This window comes from Nicotiana sylvestris, chromosome 7 (assembly GCF_000393655.2).
Source record: "Nicotiana sylvestris chromosome 7, ASM39365v2, whole genome shotgun sequence".
In the NCBI taxonomy this organism is placed as follows: domain Eukaryota; kingdom Viridiplantae; phylum Streptophyta; class Magnoliopsida; order Solanales; family Solanaceae; genus Nicotiana; species Nicotiana sylvestris.
This window is the reverse complement of record NC_091063.1, coordinates 64,979,027-64,992,819: the sequence shown is the minus strand read 5'-3', so window position 1 is coordinate 64,992,819 and position 13,793 is coordinate 64,979,027. Positions and strand designations below refer to the sequence as shown.

Genomic DNA, 13,793 nt, shown 5'->3' with positions numbered 1-13,793 from the left:
TCCCTTTGTTTGAAAGCATTAGTTTAATCGCCTTTCTGTTTTTCAGACGTATATGGTAGAGGTGGAAAGCATCCGTAGGGCCAACACCCGATCGAGGATCTTCTTGCAGATGTTGGAGAAATACCGACGCTACCACGACAAGTGTCATGAGTTGCATGAACGACTGAGGATGGACCCCCAAAACCGGGCTCTAGGTGAGGAGTTGGAGAAGAGGGATCAAGAGCTGCTGCAAACAATCCGTAGTAATAGCGAGCTCGAGGAGCAACTCTGCCTCAAGGACGATGAGCTCGAATTTGGCAAGGGCATTGCCGCAGAGTGTGAGTATTTGCAGGGCAAGCTGAGGTCCATGCAGTCGGAGATGGACCAGAACTTGGTCCGGGTTGAGGCGATGAGCGTGGAATGGATAGGGAAGCTGACCGCGTTGGAGAGTAAGGTCACTGGCTTGGAGCATATTTAGAGGGCCTGGTCTGAGTCTTTGGCAAGAGAGGCAGCTCTAGAAGAAACCATTCGTGTGCTCCAGTCTAAGCAAGAATCGGATAGGGCAACAGCAACCCTCATGGAGGTGAGGCTCGAGGAGTGGATTGACACGATTGATCAGGAGGCTTCGATTCTGGCAGATCGAGTCGCAGTCTTGGAGGCGGAGAATGAGCGGCTGAAGGTTCAAGTTGAATCGTTTCACGCTGTTGTTCCTTGCCAGATTCATGAGCTCTAGGTCTATGCTGAAGCCCAACGTGACATATACAAGAGTTTGTTGGAAGCGAGCACCGTCACTGAGGCTGCGTATGAGGAAGCACGAGCGAAAGCTCATGAGGCTCGCCTCAACTGTGGGTATGACGCGGTGACGCCCGAGGCTACTGGGGCATGGATGGTAATGATGATGACCCTCGTAGGGATGGTGATGATGATGGAGGCAGTGACGCCAAATGAAAAATATTTGTACTTTGTTTTTATTTTCATTTCGTTTGTAGCTTGGTATCCGTTTGTTCCGTTTTTTTGTTAGCCTGGGTCTGTTGTAAGCGGCGATGGTCTGCACTCATGATTTTCCAATAATAAAGAGTTTTCTGTCATTTGCCTTGTTCCTCAACTTTCGTTATTAATTATTTGTGGCCTTGGCTCGAGATGGGAGCTCGTCTGACGAGTCCCGGTCTTTTCTTCTCCTTTGATGGTGAAAGCTCTTGGCTCTAAATGGGGTTGTTTCGAATTTACTGAAATGACAGCCCGTCGCGATTCGAGCAAGGTCGAATCCTTCTTTTGCTTTAGAGGCGAGGGCCATTGGCCTTGAACGGTGTGATTTAAAATTTATCGAAATAACAGCCCGTCGTGATTCGAGCGAGGTCGAATCTTTCTTTGACGGCGAAGGCACTTGGCCTTAAGGGTGTTATTTCAAACTTATCGAAATAACAGCCCGTCGTGATTCGAGCAAGGTCGAATCCTGCTTTTACTTTGATGGCAAAGGCCTTTAGCCTTAAGGGTGTTATTTTGAACTTATCGAAATGACAGCCCGTCATGATTTGAGCGAGGTCGAATCCTTCTTTTGCTTTAGTGGCGAGGGCCCTTGGACTTGAACGGTGTTATTTCGAACTTATCAAAATAATATCCCGTCATGATTCGAACGGGGTCGAATCCTACTTATTTTGATGGCGAAGGCCCTTGGCCTTAAGGGTGTTATTTCGAACTTATCGAAATAATAGCCCTCGTGATTCGAGCAGGGTCGAATCCTGCTTTTATTTTGTTGGCAAAGACCCTTGGCCTTAAGTGTGTTATTTCGAACTTATTGAAATGACAGCCCGTCGTGATTCGAGCGAGGTCGAATCCTGCTTACTTTGATGGCAAAGGCCATTGGCCTTAAGGGTGTTATTTCGAACTTATCGAAATAACAGCCCGTCGTGATTCGAGCGAGGTCGAATCCTGCTTACTTTGATAGCGAAGGCCATTGGCCTTAAGGGTGTTATTGCAAACTTATCGAAATAACAGCCCGTCGTGATTCGAGCGAGGTTGAATCCTTCTTTTGCTTTAGTGGCGAGGTCTCTTGGCCTTGAACGGTGTTATTTTGAACTTATCAAAATAACAGCCCGTCGTGATTCAAGCGAGGTTGAATCTTTCTTTGATGGCGAAGGCCCTTGGCCTTAAGGGTGTTTGTTGCGACCAAAACACTCACGCAAGTGTACGCGATCGACAAGTAATATAGTAGTAAGTAAAGTATCGTTCCCACGAGGATTTGTGATCAACTTATCGACTGATGTAGACTCAAACAATTATCAATTCAAGCTAAATTATCACAAAATATATAAAGAACCAATTTACAATTTACTTAGTAATTAAACAATATTTCAATACAAAATTACTACACCAATAACACAATATTTTGATAACAATTTGGGTAAAGATATTCCAGGGTCATGGACTTGCTAGAGATCATGCTACTATTTTAGCTTAAGATTGATTTATTGAATTATCCGTGTTATTGATTATAGGGTTAATAATATTCATAAGAATCTTTCGAGTTCTTATGCATCTATTCAAGTTAAACTAATACCTATATGTCTATGGTATTAATATTAGCAAGAATGCATTTACAACTCCTATTTTTCAACCAAACAAGGCAATTAAGTATATGTCTATCTTAATTGCAAATTCTTCACCCGATGCCCGAGATTCAAAACTTGTTCTATTTGATTCTATATGCAACAAGAAATTTTCTTTGTCAAGTTTAATTCAAGATTCGTAAATAATATTTCACTGTTAGCTACGCAGTAAAATAATTAAAAGCAGAATCAAATAAACAACCCATAACGATAGATTCAAGATCTTCAATCTAAGCTTCAAACAACAAGATCATCTAACACCCATGACCCAAGAATACTAGAGTTTTTAGCTACTCATAATCATACAAAAATCAACAATAAAAGTTTTAAACATAATATAAACAAACAAATAGAAGAAAGTTTAGAAGAACTCTTTGAATCCTTGCTCCAAGATGTTGTTCTTCTTCTCCTTTCTTAGCTCCAAGATGAAGCTCCTCCTTCTTCTATGGCTTTTTCTCCCTCAAAATCTGATCTCTCATCTCAATAATGGAGATTTACTTTATGTAAGTTGAGTGGATCCTCTCAAATTTTCCATTTTGCCCCCAAATAATTGATTTCCCGGACTGGACTAGCGCGGGAGCGCATGACCAGCGCACATCCTGCGTATATCGAGTTTCTTTCTATCCAAATCATTGAACTAGCGCGGGAGCGCATGACCAGCGCATGTGGGGTTTTCTCTTGTTAAGATGTTGTTGCTCAACTTTTCGTCATTTGACTCCATTTTTCACTTGATTACCATCATCAATCCTCATTTGTTTATTGAACTCCTGTGAGACATTAAAGTCATGATTAGATCCAATTTTTGTATTATTTGAACATTTACAATTGTAAACCATCCCTAAGTTGAGCTAAAACATAGGCTATATTAAACAATTTAGTCTATTATCAACACCCCACACTTAGCTTATTGCTAGTCCTCGAGCAATCCACTATATTATTTTTAGAGAATTCTTCACTCAACCATTTCCCCTCACGCATTACACCTAGAACATTGTACATACTTAACACCTAGCAGTGAACAATCCTAGCCTTAAAGTTGTCTCTCAAGTGCTATGCAATATTCAAACTTACTCTTCACAGAAGTCAAGATTTGCTTTTCTGCCACAAGTCATATGCCCTCACCATCATGCCAACAAGAAATATTTGGTAATTACTCCGCACATTCAAGTCATATACTTATAATAATCAATTAAATCACTCACTCTCACAATAGAAGTCACATGCATGCAATAGGTACCATAAGCTTGCCCGTAATAAAAATCTCTACTAATTTAGGCTAGCTCGATTCAAAATCAATTAGGACTTTTTCATGGTTGTAATGTGGGCTAAGGGAGGGGTAGGATGTATTTAGGAATAGTGACTCAACCCCTAAGCACTTTAACACATCACACGAGCAATTTTCAGCATAAATTCTTCAACCCACTTCTCATTTATACACAATATCATTCCACAAATACAACCTTCTTCTTTAAGCACTCTATTAATTCATTCCCACTAGCTAGAGCAAAACACAATGTAATCATCTCTCTTTTTTATTTTATTTTATTTTATTTTATTTTATTTTTTTCTCTTGTCACTCAATTTTTTGCTAGTGGTGTATTCGTTTACAACATAAGTGCACCTTTCATCATTTTATTGGTTCCACTCAAAAGCCACCCCACACTTATTTTCTTCTTACTTCTTTTAGCGCTCTTCTCACAATTAAAGTGCTTTAAGAGGTAAAAGGATCAAAACACTGTCAATTAAGAACAAAAGGGTATAGGCTTGTAATGCGGGTGCCAAACAAAAAGTCTGAAGGCTCAAAAGGGTTAACTAGGGACAAATTTTATTTTTAATAAGCAATTAAGCTCAAAAAGGTCAATGAAAGCCTAACATCATTTTTCAAACCGAGCATCACCTCAAATTTCGCTTCAACTCACATACCGGGCAAGTTCTAGACACAAGTACAATACATGGACTACACAAATACTCACCACACATGGCATATGACTCATTCCAGATCAGCTCATCAAGACACTCCATTATGAGCAGTCAATTCAGTAAAAAAATACAATTTAAGGCATTTTCCATGAGATTCAACAATTAAGACTAAGCATTACACTCTAGGGTCTATTGTGTTCAGGTGTGTCAACGCTATGGATTCACTTTTCTATAGCTTATAACTCCTTATTTTAGTCTACAAAATAAAAAAAATATAAAAACAAAAATTAAAAACTACCTATGCCCGGTTCAAGATAAACCCTTGGAAAAGAACCGCGGCTTAAAGAAAAACCAAGGGGGAATTTCTACACTACCTAAGAAAAAATATATAAAAAAAATCTTTTTGTTGTTTTCTCTAGACTCACTTCCCTCAAGAAAATTCGTCTAAAAAATCCGTCGTAGGGAAAAGTCTAATTTTTCTACCATTTTTTTTTATTTCACATAAAAAAATTTAATCTTCTAAAATACTACACAACTACGAAGAAAAGAAATACGAAGCTAAAATATTAAAAAGTTAATTATCCAAAGGAATTCTCCCACCCCACACTTAAAAGAGTGCAATGTCCCCAATGCACAAATAAAAGCAAAAAATAACAAGGGTGACAAGAAACTCCCTGAAAGGCCAAAGACCGAAGCACTGGCAGCTCATGGGGTACTCAGAGTTCTCCCAAGGATGGTCCTTTGTGTGGGTACCTCACACTAGTTCCAACCAGCTGGCTCGCATTTGCACACTTTTAGTGGCTTTTCTTCTATGCTCATAATCCTACAACAAATGCTACAAAGGTAGAAAACAAAAATAAACAAAAATAAAAGAAAGCAGTAAAGCTGGGTTGCCTCCCAACAAGCGCCTAATTTAACATCGCGGCATGACGTGAACCACTTTTTGCCTCCACCTTGAACTTATAAATTGAGCCCCCAATTTGGCTTCAAGCTTTTTGCTATGCTCTAGGGGTGGTGAGACAAATTTAACATGGTCGAGCAACCAATATCGTATTCTACACTTTTTGGCTTTCAAATGGGGTATGTAATTATGTCTCTCTGGCATGATAAATTCCAGAATATAAGCACCCAGGTCCTCGTACATTGGTTCCCCCAAAGGCTCAGATGACTCGATTTCCATGTCATCATCCAAACACAATGTTGAAAAATGTATGGAATGAGGAGCAGTACGCCCCAACTCTAGAATTGTATCACTAGTTACATCCTTATATGTACACACACTAGAGTCTTCAAATATAACATTATATACTTCTTCACATGGCTCTAGAGCACTCTTCATAACATGGACATCCTCAAGAAAAATATGATCTAATGATTGGTATTCTTGTTTTAGCTCCTCTATTTGGTCTAGAAGATTTTTTTCAGCTTCATACAACTCATCATTAAATTATTGGGCGTTACACGCATCAACCTTTGCACTCAAATCTGAATCCAAGTTATGCACAACCAAGACAAAATTATCACTTTTTTGTGCAAGCTCATCTCTCTCCTTAGACCAATCTTTCATCACCGTTGTTAGTAAACAACGTCGTTTCGCAGAATCCACTAATCGAGAATATCCGTCCCAATACCAACCCTTACTCTCATATTCAAATTCAGATGTCCAAGAGGTGAGGTCATGACCAGCAAAAAAATATGGGCCATAAAAATCTTTGATTAACCAAGCGTCTTCATCATTAACCTTACCTCTGTATATTTCATCCTCAGATGTCATCCTGAGAGAACTAGAAATATACTAAGAGAAAAATCAAATAGTTATAAAAATAACATATTTACAAAAAGAAAAGAAAATAAACTTGTAAAGATAATAATAAAAGTCTAACCCAGAAGAATAGTTAATGTCTAATTCCCCGGCAACGGCGCCAAAAACTTGTTGCGACCAAAACACTCACGCAAGTGTACGCGATCGACAAGTAATATAGTAGTAAGTAAAGTATCGTTCCCACGAGGAATTGTGATCAACTTATCGACTGATGTAGACTCAAACAATTATCAATTCAAGCTAAATTATCACAAAATATATAAAGAACCAATTTACAATTTACTTAGTAATTAAACAATAATTCAATACAAAATTACTACACCAATTACACAATATTTTGATAACAATTTGGGTAAAGATATTCCAGGGTCATGGACTTGCTAGAGATCATGCTACTATTTTAGCTTAAGATTGATTTATTGAATTATCCGGGTTATTGATTATAGGGTTAATAATATTCATAAGAATCTTTCGAGTTCTTATGCATCTATTCAAGTTAAACTAATACCTATATGTCTATGGTATTAATATTAGCAAGAATGCATTTACAACTCATATTTTTCAACCAAACAAGGCAATTAAGTATATGTCTACCTTAATTGCAAATTCTTCACCCAATGCCCGAGATTCAGAACTTGTTCTATTTGATTCTATATGCAACCAAGAATTTTCTTTGTCAAGTTTAATTCAAGATTCATAAATAATATTTCACTGTTAGCTACGCAGTAAAATAATTAAAAGCAGAATCAAATAAACAACCCATAACTATAGATTCAAGATCTTCAATCTAAGCTTCAAACAACAAGATCATCTAACACCCATGACCCAAGAATACTAGAGTTTTTAGCTACTTATAATCATACAAAAATCAACAATAAAAGATTTAAACATAATATAAACAAACAAATAGAAGAAAGTTTAGAAGAACACTTTGAATCCTTGCTCCAAGATGTTGTTCTTCTTCTCCTTTCTTAGCTCCAAGATGAAGCTCCTCCTTCTTCTATGGCTTTTTCTCCCTCAAAATCTGATCTCTCATCTCAATAATGGAGCTTTACTTTATGTAAGTTGAGTGGATCCTCTCATATTTCCCATTTTGCCCACAAATAATTGATTTCCCGGACTGGACTAGCGCGGGAGCGCATGACCAGTGCATATCGAGTTTCTTTCTGTCCAAATCACTAAACTAGCGCGGGAGCGCATGACCAGCGCATGTGGGGTTTTCTCTTGTTAAGATGTTGCTGCTCAACTTTTCGTCATTTGACTCCATTTTTCACTTGATTACCATCATAAATCCTCATTTGTTTATTGAACTCCTGTGAGACATTAAAGTCATGATTAGAGCCAATTTTGCATTATTTGAACATTTACAATAGCAAACCATCCTTAAGTTGAGCTAAAACATAGGCTATATTAAACAATTTAGCCTATTATTAGTGTTATTTCGAACTTATCGAAATAATAGCCCGTCGTGATTCGAGCGAGGTCGAATACTACTTTTACTTTGATGGCGAAGGCCTTTGGCCTTAAGGGTGTTATTTCGAACTTATCGAAATGACAACCCGTTGTGATTCGAGTGAGGTCGAATCTTGCTTACTTTGATGGCGAAGGCCATTGGCCTTAAGGGTGTTATTTCGAACTTATCGAAATAACAGCCCGTCGTGATTCGAGCGGGGTCGAATCCTGCTTACTTTGATGGCGAAGGCCCTTGGCCTTAAGGGTGTTATTTCGAACTTATCGAAATAACAGCCCGTCGTGATTCGAGCGAAGTCGAATCCTGCTTACTTTGATGGCGATGCCCCTGGCCTATAGGGTGTTATTTCGAACTTATCGAAATAACAGCCCGTCGTGATTCGAGCGGGGTCAAATCCTGCTTTTACTTTGATGGCGAAGGCCCTTGGCCTTAAGGGGAGATACCGGATTGCAGCACCTTTCACCTTGTCCGGGATATTCGAATCCGATAGAGCAGGGAGTTCCAGACCTCGTGAATCTGTTTGGTTTCTCTTCCCTCAACGCTCTATCTCCATATCTGGTGCGAGTTGGGTTCTCTTCTCTTATTTCTTAGCTTCGATCCGGGAAAAACTAGGAATTTTCACTAGGAAATCCCCACAGACGACGCCAAATTTTTTGGCTCAAAAGATTTTAAACTCTTTTTAAGCAAATCAATCAAAGATGAAGGGGTAAATCATAGTCAATCCTAATCAATACCGGATCGAGAGACTGGATAACAACAATTATATTTCGGACGAATAAAGTATCAAAGATCTTATTAATATTGAATACTGTTTTTCCCTCTCCGTTGAGAGAGAAGAGAGATTACAATTGCCCTGCCCTTTTTGGATACAAGAATGGAGCCCCAAAACTCCGACTCCGAAGAGGGAAAATGACCCCCTTCTTTTTCTTTCCTCGGATATATATAGTCGAAACAATTCCCTTACCCCTGCCACGACTTTGACGTGCTTGGGGCAGTGGGGTTTCCTGGTTGTGGAAAAGCGTTGCTATTGTTGTTATGTCGAATGCCTTAAAGGAGGGATTAGATTAACTCCATTGACTTTCTACCCAGTGGCAAAAATGCGGTCGTGGTCGTCCTGGTCGAAGTGGTTAGATTTTGACCAATATAATATGCGGCTTTGGCCTCAAGATAGGTTACCCTCGAACCAAAGGAACGAGCAAAGTGATATATGAAATAATAACAGAGAAATCGAGAGCTTAGAAAGCTTGGAGAATAGTATATTGCTTTGTATGACATGAATATCATATCTTTAACAAATGATCAAACCCCCTTTATATAGTGGGGGAATCATACTCTTGGTACAATTCTAAATACAGTAAGAAATCTCATGATTGTCTAATTAATCGGCCTCTTCTCGATACGTGCCGAGATTTCCGCGATAATCCTCGCCCGATTGCGGATATTTTGGTTTTCCGTTATTTGGCTCGGTAAGCTTTCCTCGATCTTGCTCGATCTCTATCCTGCCTGGCTCCAATCTTGGCCGACCTCGATCTTGATCGATCTTTGGGTCTCGAGTTCGGCAATCTAACTTTACACCGCGGTCCGATATAATATAGGGTCGAACCTTGGCCTTCCTCGTTCCAGGACAAGCTCGATTTTGACTGTATACAATAAATTCAAAATTCAGAAATTATTTTTGGAGTTTCGAATGACCTGAAGCAGTAACTTTCAATTGCTGAAGTATAATAAAAAATCATGATCATTTGTGAATCTCCTGGATTTTGTATTTATAGGAGGCCTGACCAAACTAATTGACCGATAATTTTATCACGAGTGTTGGGCCATTAACTCAGTCCAGCATAAAGTCCTTAAAATTCTCAGTTTCAGCTATACGACCTAGAAGCTAGAACGACATCAAACTCTCCAACGAGTAGGACGTAGCCGAAGCCTGCATCAAGCTCAAACCGGCGTCCCTTTCTGTTCTCCTAAAGCCTGTTCTGGTTTGTCTAGGTCTTTCCATAGTTTGTGATTTGAGAATTAAAAGCTCTAGCCTTTTCACATGATCAAGGGTTGAAAATTATTCAATATTGCTCCGGAACAAGTGTCTTGACAATCAACATCATGAGAAAACCAAGTAAGCCTTTTTGGAGTTCTAATTGATCTATCGTTTATTATTCTTAAAGTTTATGACTTTATGTAATCGCTGCAAAATCTTGCATCGGCGTGGCCAGATGTGATGTGATGTTTGTGTTATTATATTCTTAAAAGTTTATGACGTTATGCTGTTTGGTGTACAGAGCTAATCCGTATTAAAAAGTGCCCATCATTCTATGCATATACCAATGATACAAACAAACAACTAAATATTTGACATATACAGTTGAAGCGCCAATGCCATTAATCGTATGTGTGAATTCGGGCTCCTATTGAGATCTATAGAAATCAAATACTGTACGATTTTAGGTCAAGCAAACGGTAAATGCTGCTTTATCTTCTAAAGTTATTGAGTCATATATAGGCCTAGGATTTTACAGGTTTTGTCCTGGTCAGAAGGGCTTTGACCAAAAATTTTACATCCCAATAACAGAACTAGCTTTTCCTTGGTCACCTTAAGAATGGGAGAGAACGAAAATAGTGTTCAAAGCCTTTTCACTTTAGGCTTTTTTTCTGGTCTAAAGAAAGTCTTGGCCTTTGAAGTACTGGTTGGTCTTTCAACTTGGAGTTGAGAGATTGAATAAGTGTTGGTTTGTCAATTTAGAATATCTTAGAGATGCAAGATATGTTGGTCCAGTTGCATCTCCAATCTAGTTAGTAAATGGTAATAGTAAGCTTTCGGCTTTGGTCTTTCCAACGAAGAAAGAAATCCAGAGTAGGCTTGAGCGCCAGCTTGGAGGCCAAACATAATTGGAGCCTGCGTAAATTGGCAGGTAACATCATATGTATTTTGGCTGGTAAGTAGTCTCGCATATTCTGTTTCACAACAATTCCTGTTTGCACTCAAGTTTTCGTCATCATGTCAGTACTTGATCGTCTTATTGACGCTGGGATTGGTACTATATCAAGGTGTATAACTTCTAGCCTGAGAAGAAAAGATGGCATCTTGCACCACCCCGAGTTCAATCAAGCCATCGCCGAATATGGTCAGGTAAATGAATATATTTTTACTTATGGTGGAACTCGAAAGCAAATTTCTAAAAGAAAAGAGAACTTTCAAAAGTTTTAAAATAATTTCAAATATATCAAAGCTTACCTTTGACAAACCAACTGCATGCTAACACTGGCTATCTCATTTTAATGGAATTCAGACATTCACCCGTAAGCGTGTTAACGAGGAAGATGCAATGCTGATAGGTGTTGATGTTCTCGTCCGTTATACGGTATTCAGAATTAATTTATCGTTGATATTAATTTACTTTCAAAGTCTAGCAAACAACGACATTTACTGGATGCATGCTTATTTTCAAAGGGACTATTGTATTGGTCAAAATCTTACCGTCACGATCAATTCGACCGACGCCCTGCCTAATTAACCGGGCAATCAAAGTTAATAGAGCCCACTACATTTCTCCTCTCCGACATCCGACGAGTCGGAAAGAGTGGCGCCTAAAATCATGACCAAAACACATTGGTGGCAAGAGGACGTCGAGTCAAGCAAAGGGCAAAGGTGTCTTGATTATATATAGCCAAGAAAAACTTTCAATATAGGGGGCTGCTCCTCCTACCTCTCTCTAAAAAATGAAAAGCTCTCTTCGTGTGTTCTAGAGATAGAAGATGGCTTCTAGAACAATATGTAAACCTACTTTCTCATCGATTGATGAGAAATACCACATTGAATCTTAATAAGATCATTCATATTCCTCTCATCCCATATGCTATCCTTACTCTTAGCTTCTCGATATGGAATTAATTATGTCTGACTAAGATTTACCCCCTTCATCGTTGATTGATTTATTCAATAAGGTTTTGATATCTTTTGAATCAAACAACTATGATACGTATTTATTACGTACTTTTTTGTTTGTTTTTAGTTGATAGGTTCTGCAGGTGTCACTTACATCTATCTTATAAAAAGTCATTTCGACTGGCTGAAACAAAGGAAGTTGGAGATGGAGCGACTCAGGGTAAGATCCTTCCAAGAAGCCGAACAAGAATTGGAGCAAATCATGCAACAATATCAAATTTCCAAGCGAAGTATCAAGTGAGGTAAAGCAGGAATTGTACCCTTTGTGTATCTAGCCCACCGTTCAAAACAATGAAGAAAACAGTCGAGGACACCTATATTATTAACTGTTAGCATAGACCATGATGTTAACTCCATCTTGTTGCATTCACTACAAAAAATTCGGCAAAATCGACTGCGGTCGACCGTCGATCGATTAAAAAATTGACCAAAAAACCTACCAAAGTAGGCTGATTATTTAAAATATATATATAATTCAAATAATATTATAAAACCGGCAGAATTTGGTTGGTTTTTCTTTTTTGCGCCAAAATGCAGGACTGGCCAACTTTGGTCGGTTTTTTATTTAAAATAATTAAAATTAATATTAGAAAACCGACCGATACTGAAATCGGTCAATTATTTTGGTCGATCATTTTTAAAAATCGATCGATTTTGGTTGGTAATTTTATTTTTTTAACAAAACCGACCAAAATCGATCGGTTATTTTCGCTCAAAAATGCAAGTAAAGAGTATAAATAAAATAAAAGAAAGTATTAAACTAAAATGGATACTAGTGGTAGAATAGTAACCATAATACAGACACCGATTTGATTCCCAAATTGTGCATTTTTAATTACATAATTTAAAAAATCGACCGATTTCGATAGGTTTTTTTTGTGGTCAGTCGTGGAATTTAATTGACCGACTGAAATCGGTCAGTCGGTTTTTGTCAATTATCGACCAATATTGGTCAGTTTTAATGGTCGATTTTTGCCCTGTTTTTAGCAGCGATTGATCATGCTCTGAAGGATAAAACACGTTATTTTGATCTCTTACATCTTATAGTTGTCGCAGGAAATGCGCCAAAAGTTGCAGATGGAGCTTAGGCCAAGGCAACGAATGATGAAAAACCATGACCGGGGGTAGTTAAGTTAAAGGCTTGAAGAAGAATGCCCATTACTCAAGGAAAAATTCTAAGCTAGGGAAAAAGAGAGGATGGATAATACTTTTTGGTATATTTAGCGAGTCCGGAATCGAAATGTTATCTTTTTGGACTCAAAATACTTTTTTAGGTGGAAAAAAATATAGTGACCAAAATATGTAAAATACGGTTTTGAACCACGTTTTACCTTAGCGTGCCAAAAGCGTTAAGTTAAAAACGTGTTTCAAAACTGCGTTTTATATAAAATAATTAAAATTATTATTAGAAAACCGACCGATACTGAAATTGGTCGGTTATTTTGGTCGATCATTTTTAAAAATCGATCGATTTCGGTTGGTAATTTTATTTTTTTAACAAAACCGACAAAAATCGTTCGGTTATTTTCGCGCGAAAATGCAAGTAAAGAGTATAAATAAAATAAAAGAAAGTATTAAACCAAAAAGGATACTAGTGGTAGAATAGTAGCCATAATACAGGCACCGATTTAATTCCTAAATTGTGCATTTTTAATTACATAATTTAAAAAACCGACCGATTTCGATAGGTTTTTTTTTGTGGTCGGTCGTGGAATTTAATTGACCGACTGAAATTGGTCGGGCGGTTTTTGTCAATTATCGACCAATATTGGTCAGTTTGAATGGTCGATTTTTGCCCTGTTTTTAGCAGCGATTGATCATGCTCTGAAGGATAAAACACGTTATTTTAATCTCTTACATCTTATAGTTGTCGCAGGAAATGCGCCAAAAGTTGCAGATGGAGCTCAGGCCAAGGCAACGAATAATGAAAAACCATGACCGGGGGTAGTTAAGTTAAAAGGCTTGAAGAAGAATGCCCATCACTCAAGGAAAAATTCTAAGCTAGGGAAAAAGAGAGGATGGATGATACTTCTTGGTATATTTAGCGAGTCCGGA

The 13,793-nt window shown here is 38.2% G+C and overlaps 1 protein-coding gene across 2 annotated transcripts; it reads left to right on the top strand.

The window, feature by feature from the left end:
- The first annotated feature begins 9,686 nt into the window (after window positions 1-9,686).
- On the top strand, window positions 9,687-13,004 carry LOC104248492 (uncharacterized). Of its 2 annotated transcripts, XM_009804755.2 has the most exons (5): window positions 9,687-9,911; window positions 10,798-10,922; window positions 11,083-11,154; window positions 11,806-11,980; window positions 12,795-13,004. In XM_009804755.2, exons 1-4 carry the CDS (start codon window positions 9,899-9,901, stop codon window positions 11,977-11,979), a joined length of 384 nt encoding a protein of 127 aa, XP_009803057.1. In that variant the 5' UTR covers window positions 9,687-9,898; the 3' UTR covers window position 11,980; window positions 12,795-13,004. The 2 variants fall into 2 exon arrangements, 1 of the variants encoding a protein (XP_009803057.1); XR_011401213.1 differs by lacking the exon at window positions 12,795-13,004 and having other exon boundaries at window positions 10,841-10,922; window positions 11,806-12,082.
- Window positions 13,005-13,793: the final 789 nt, after the last annotated feature.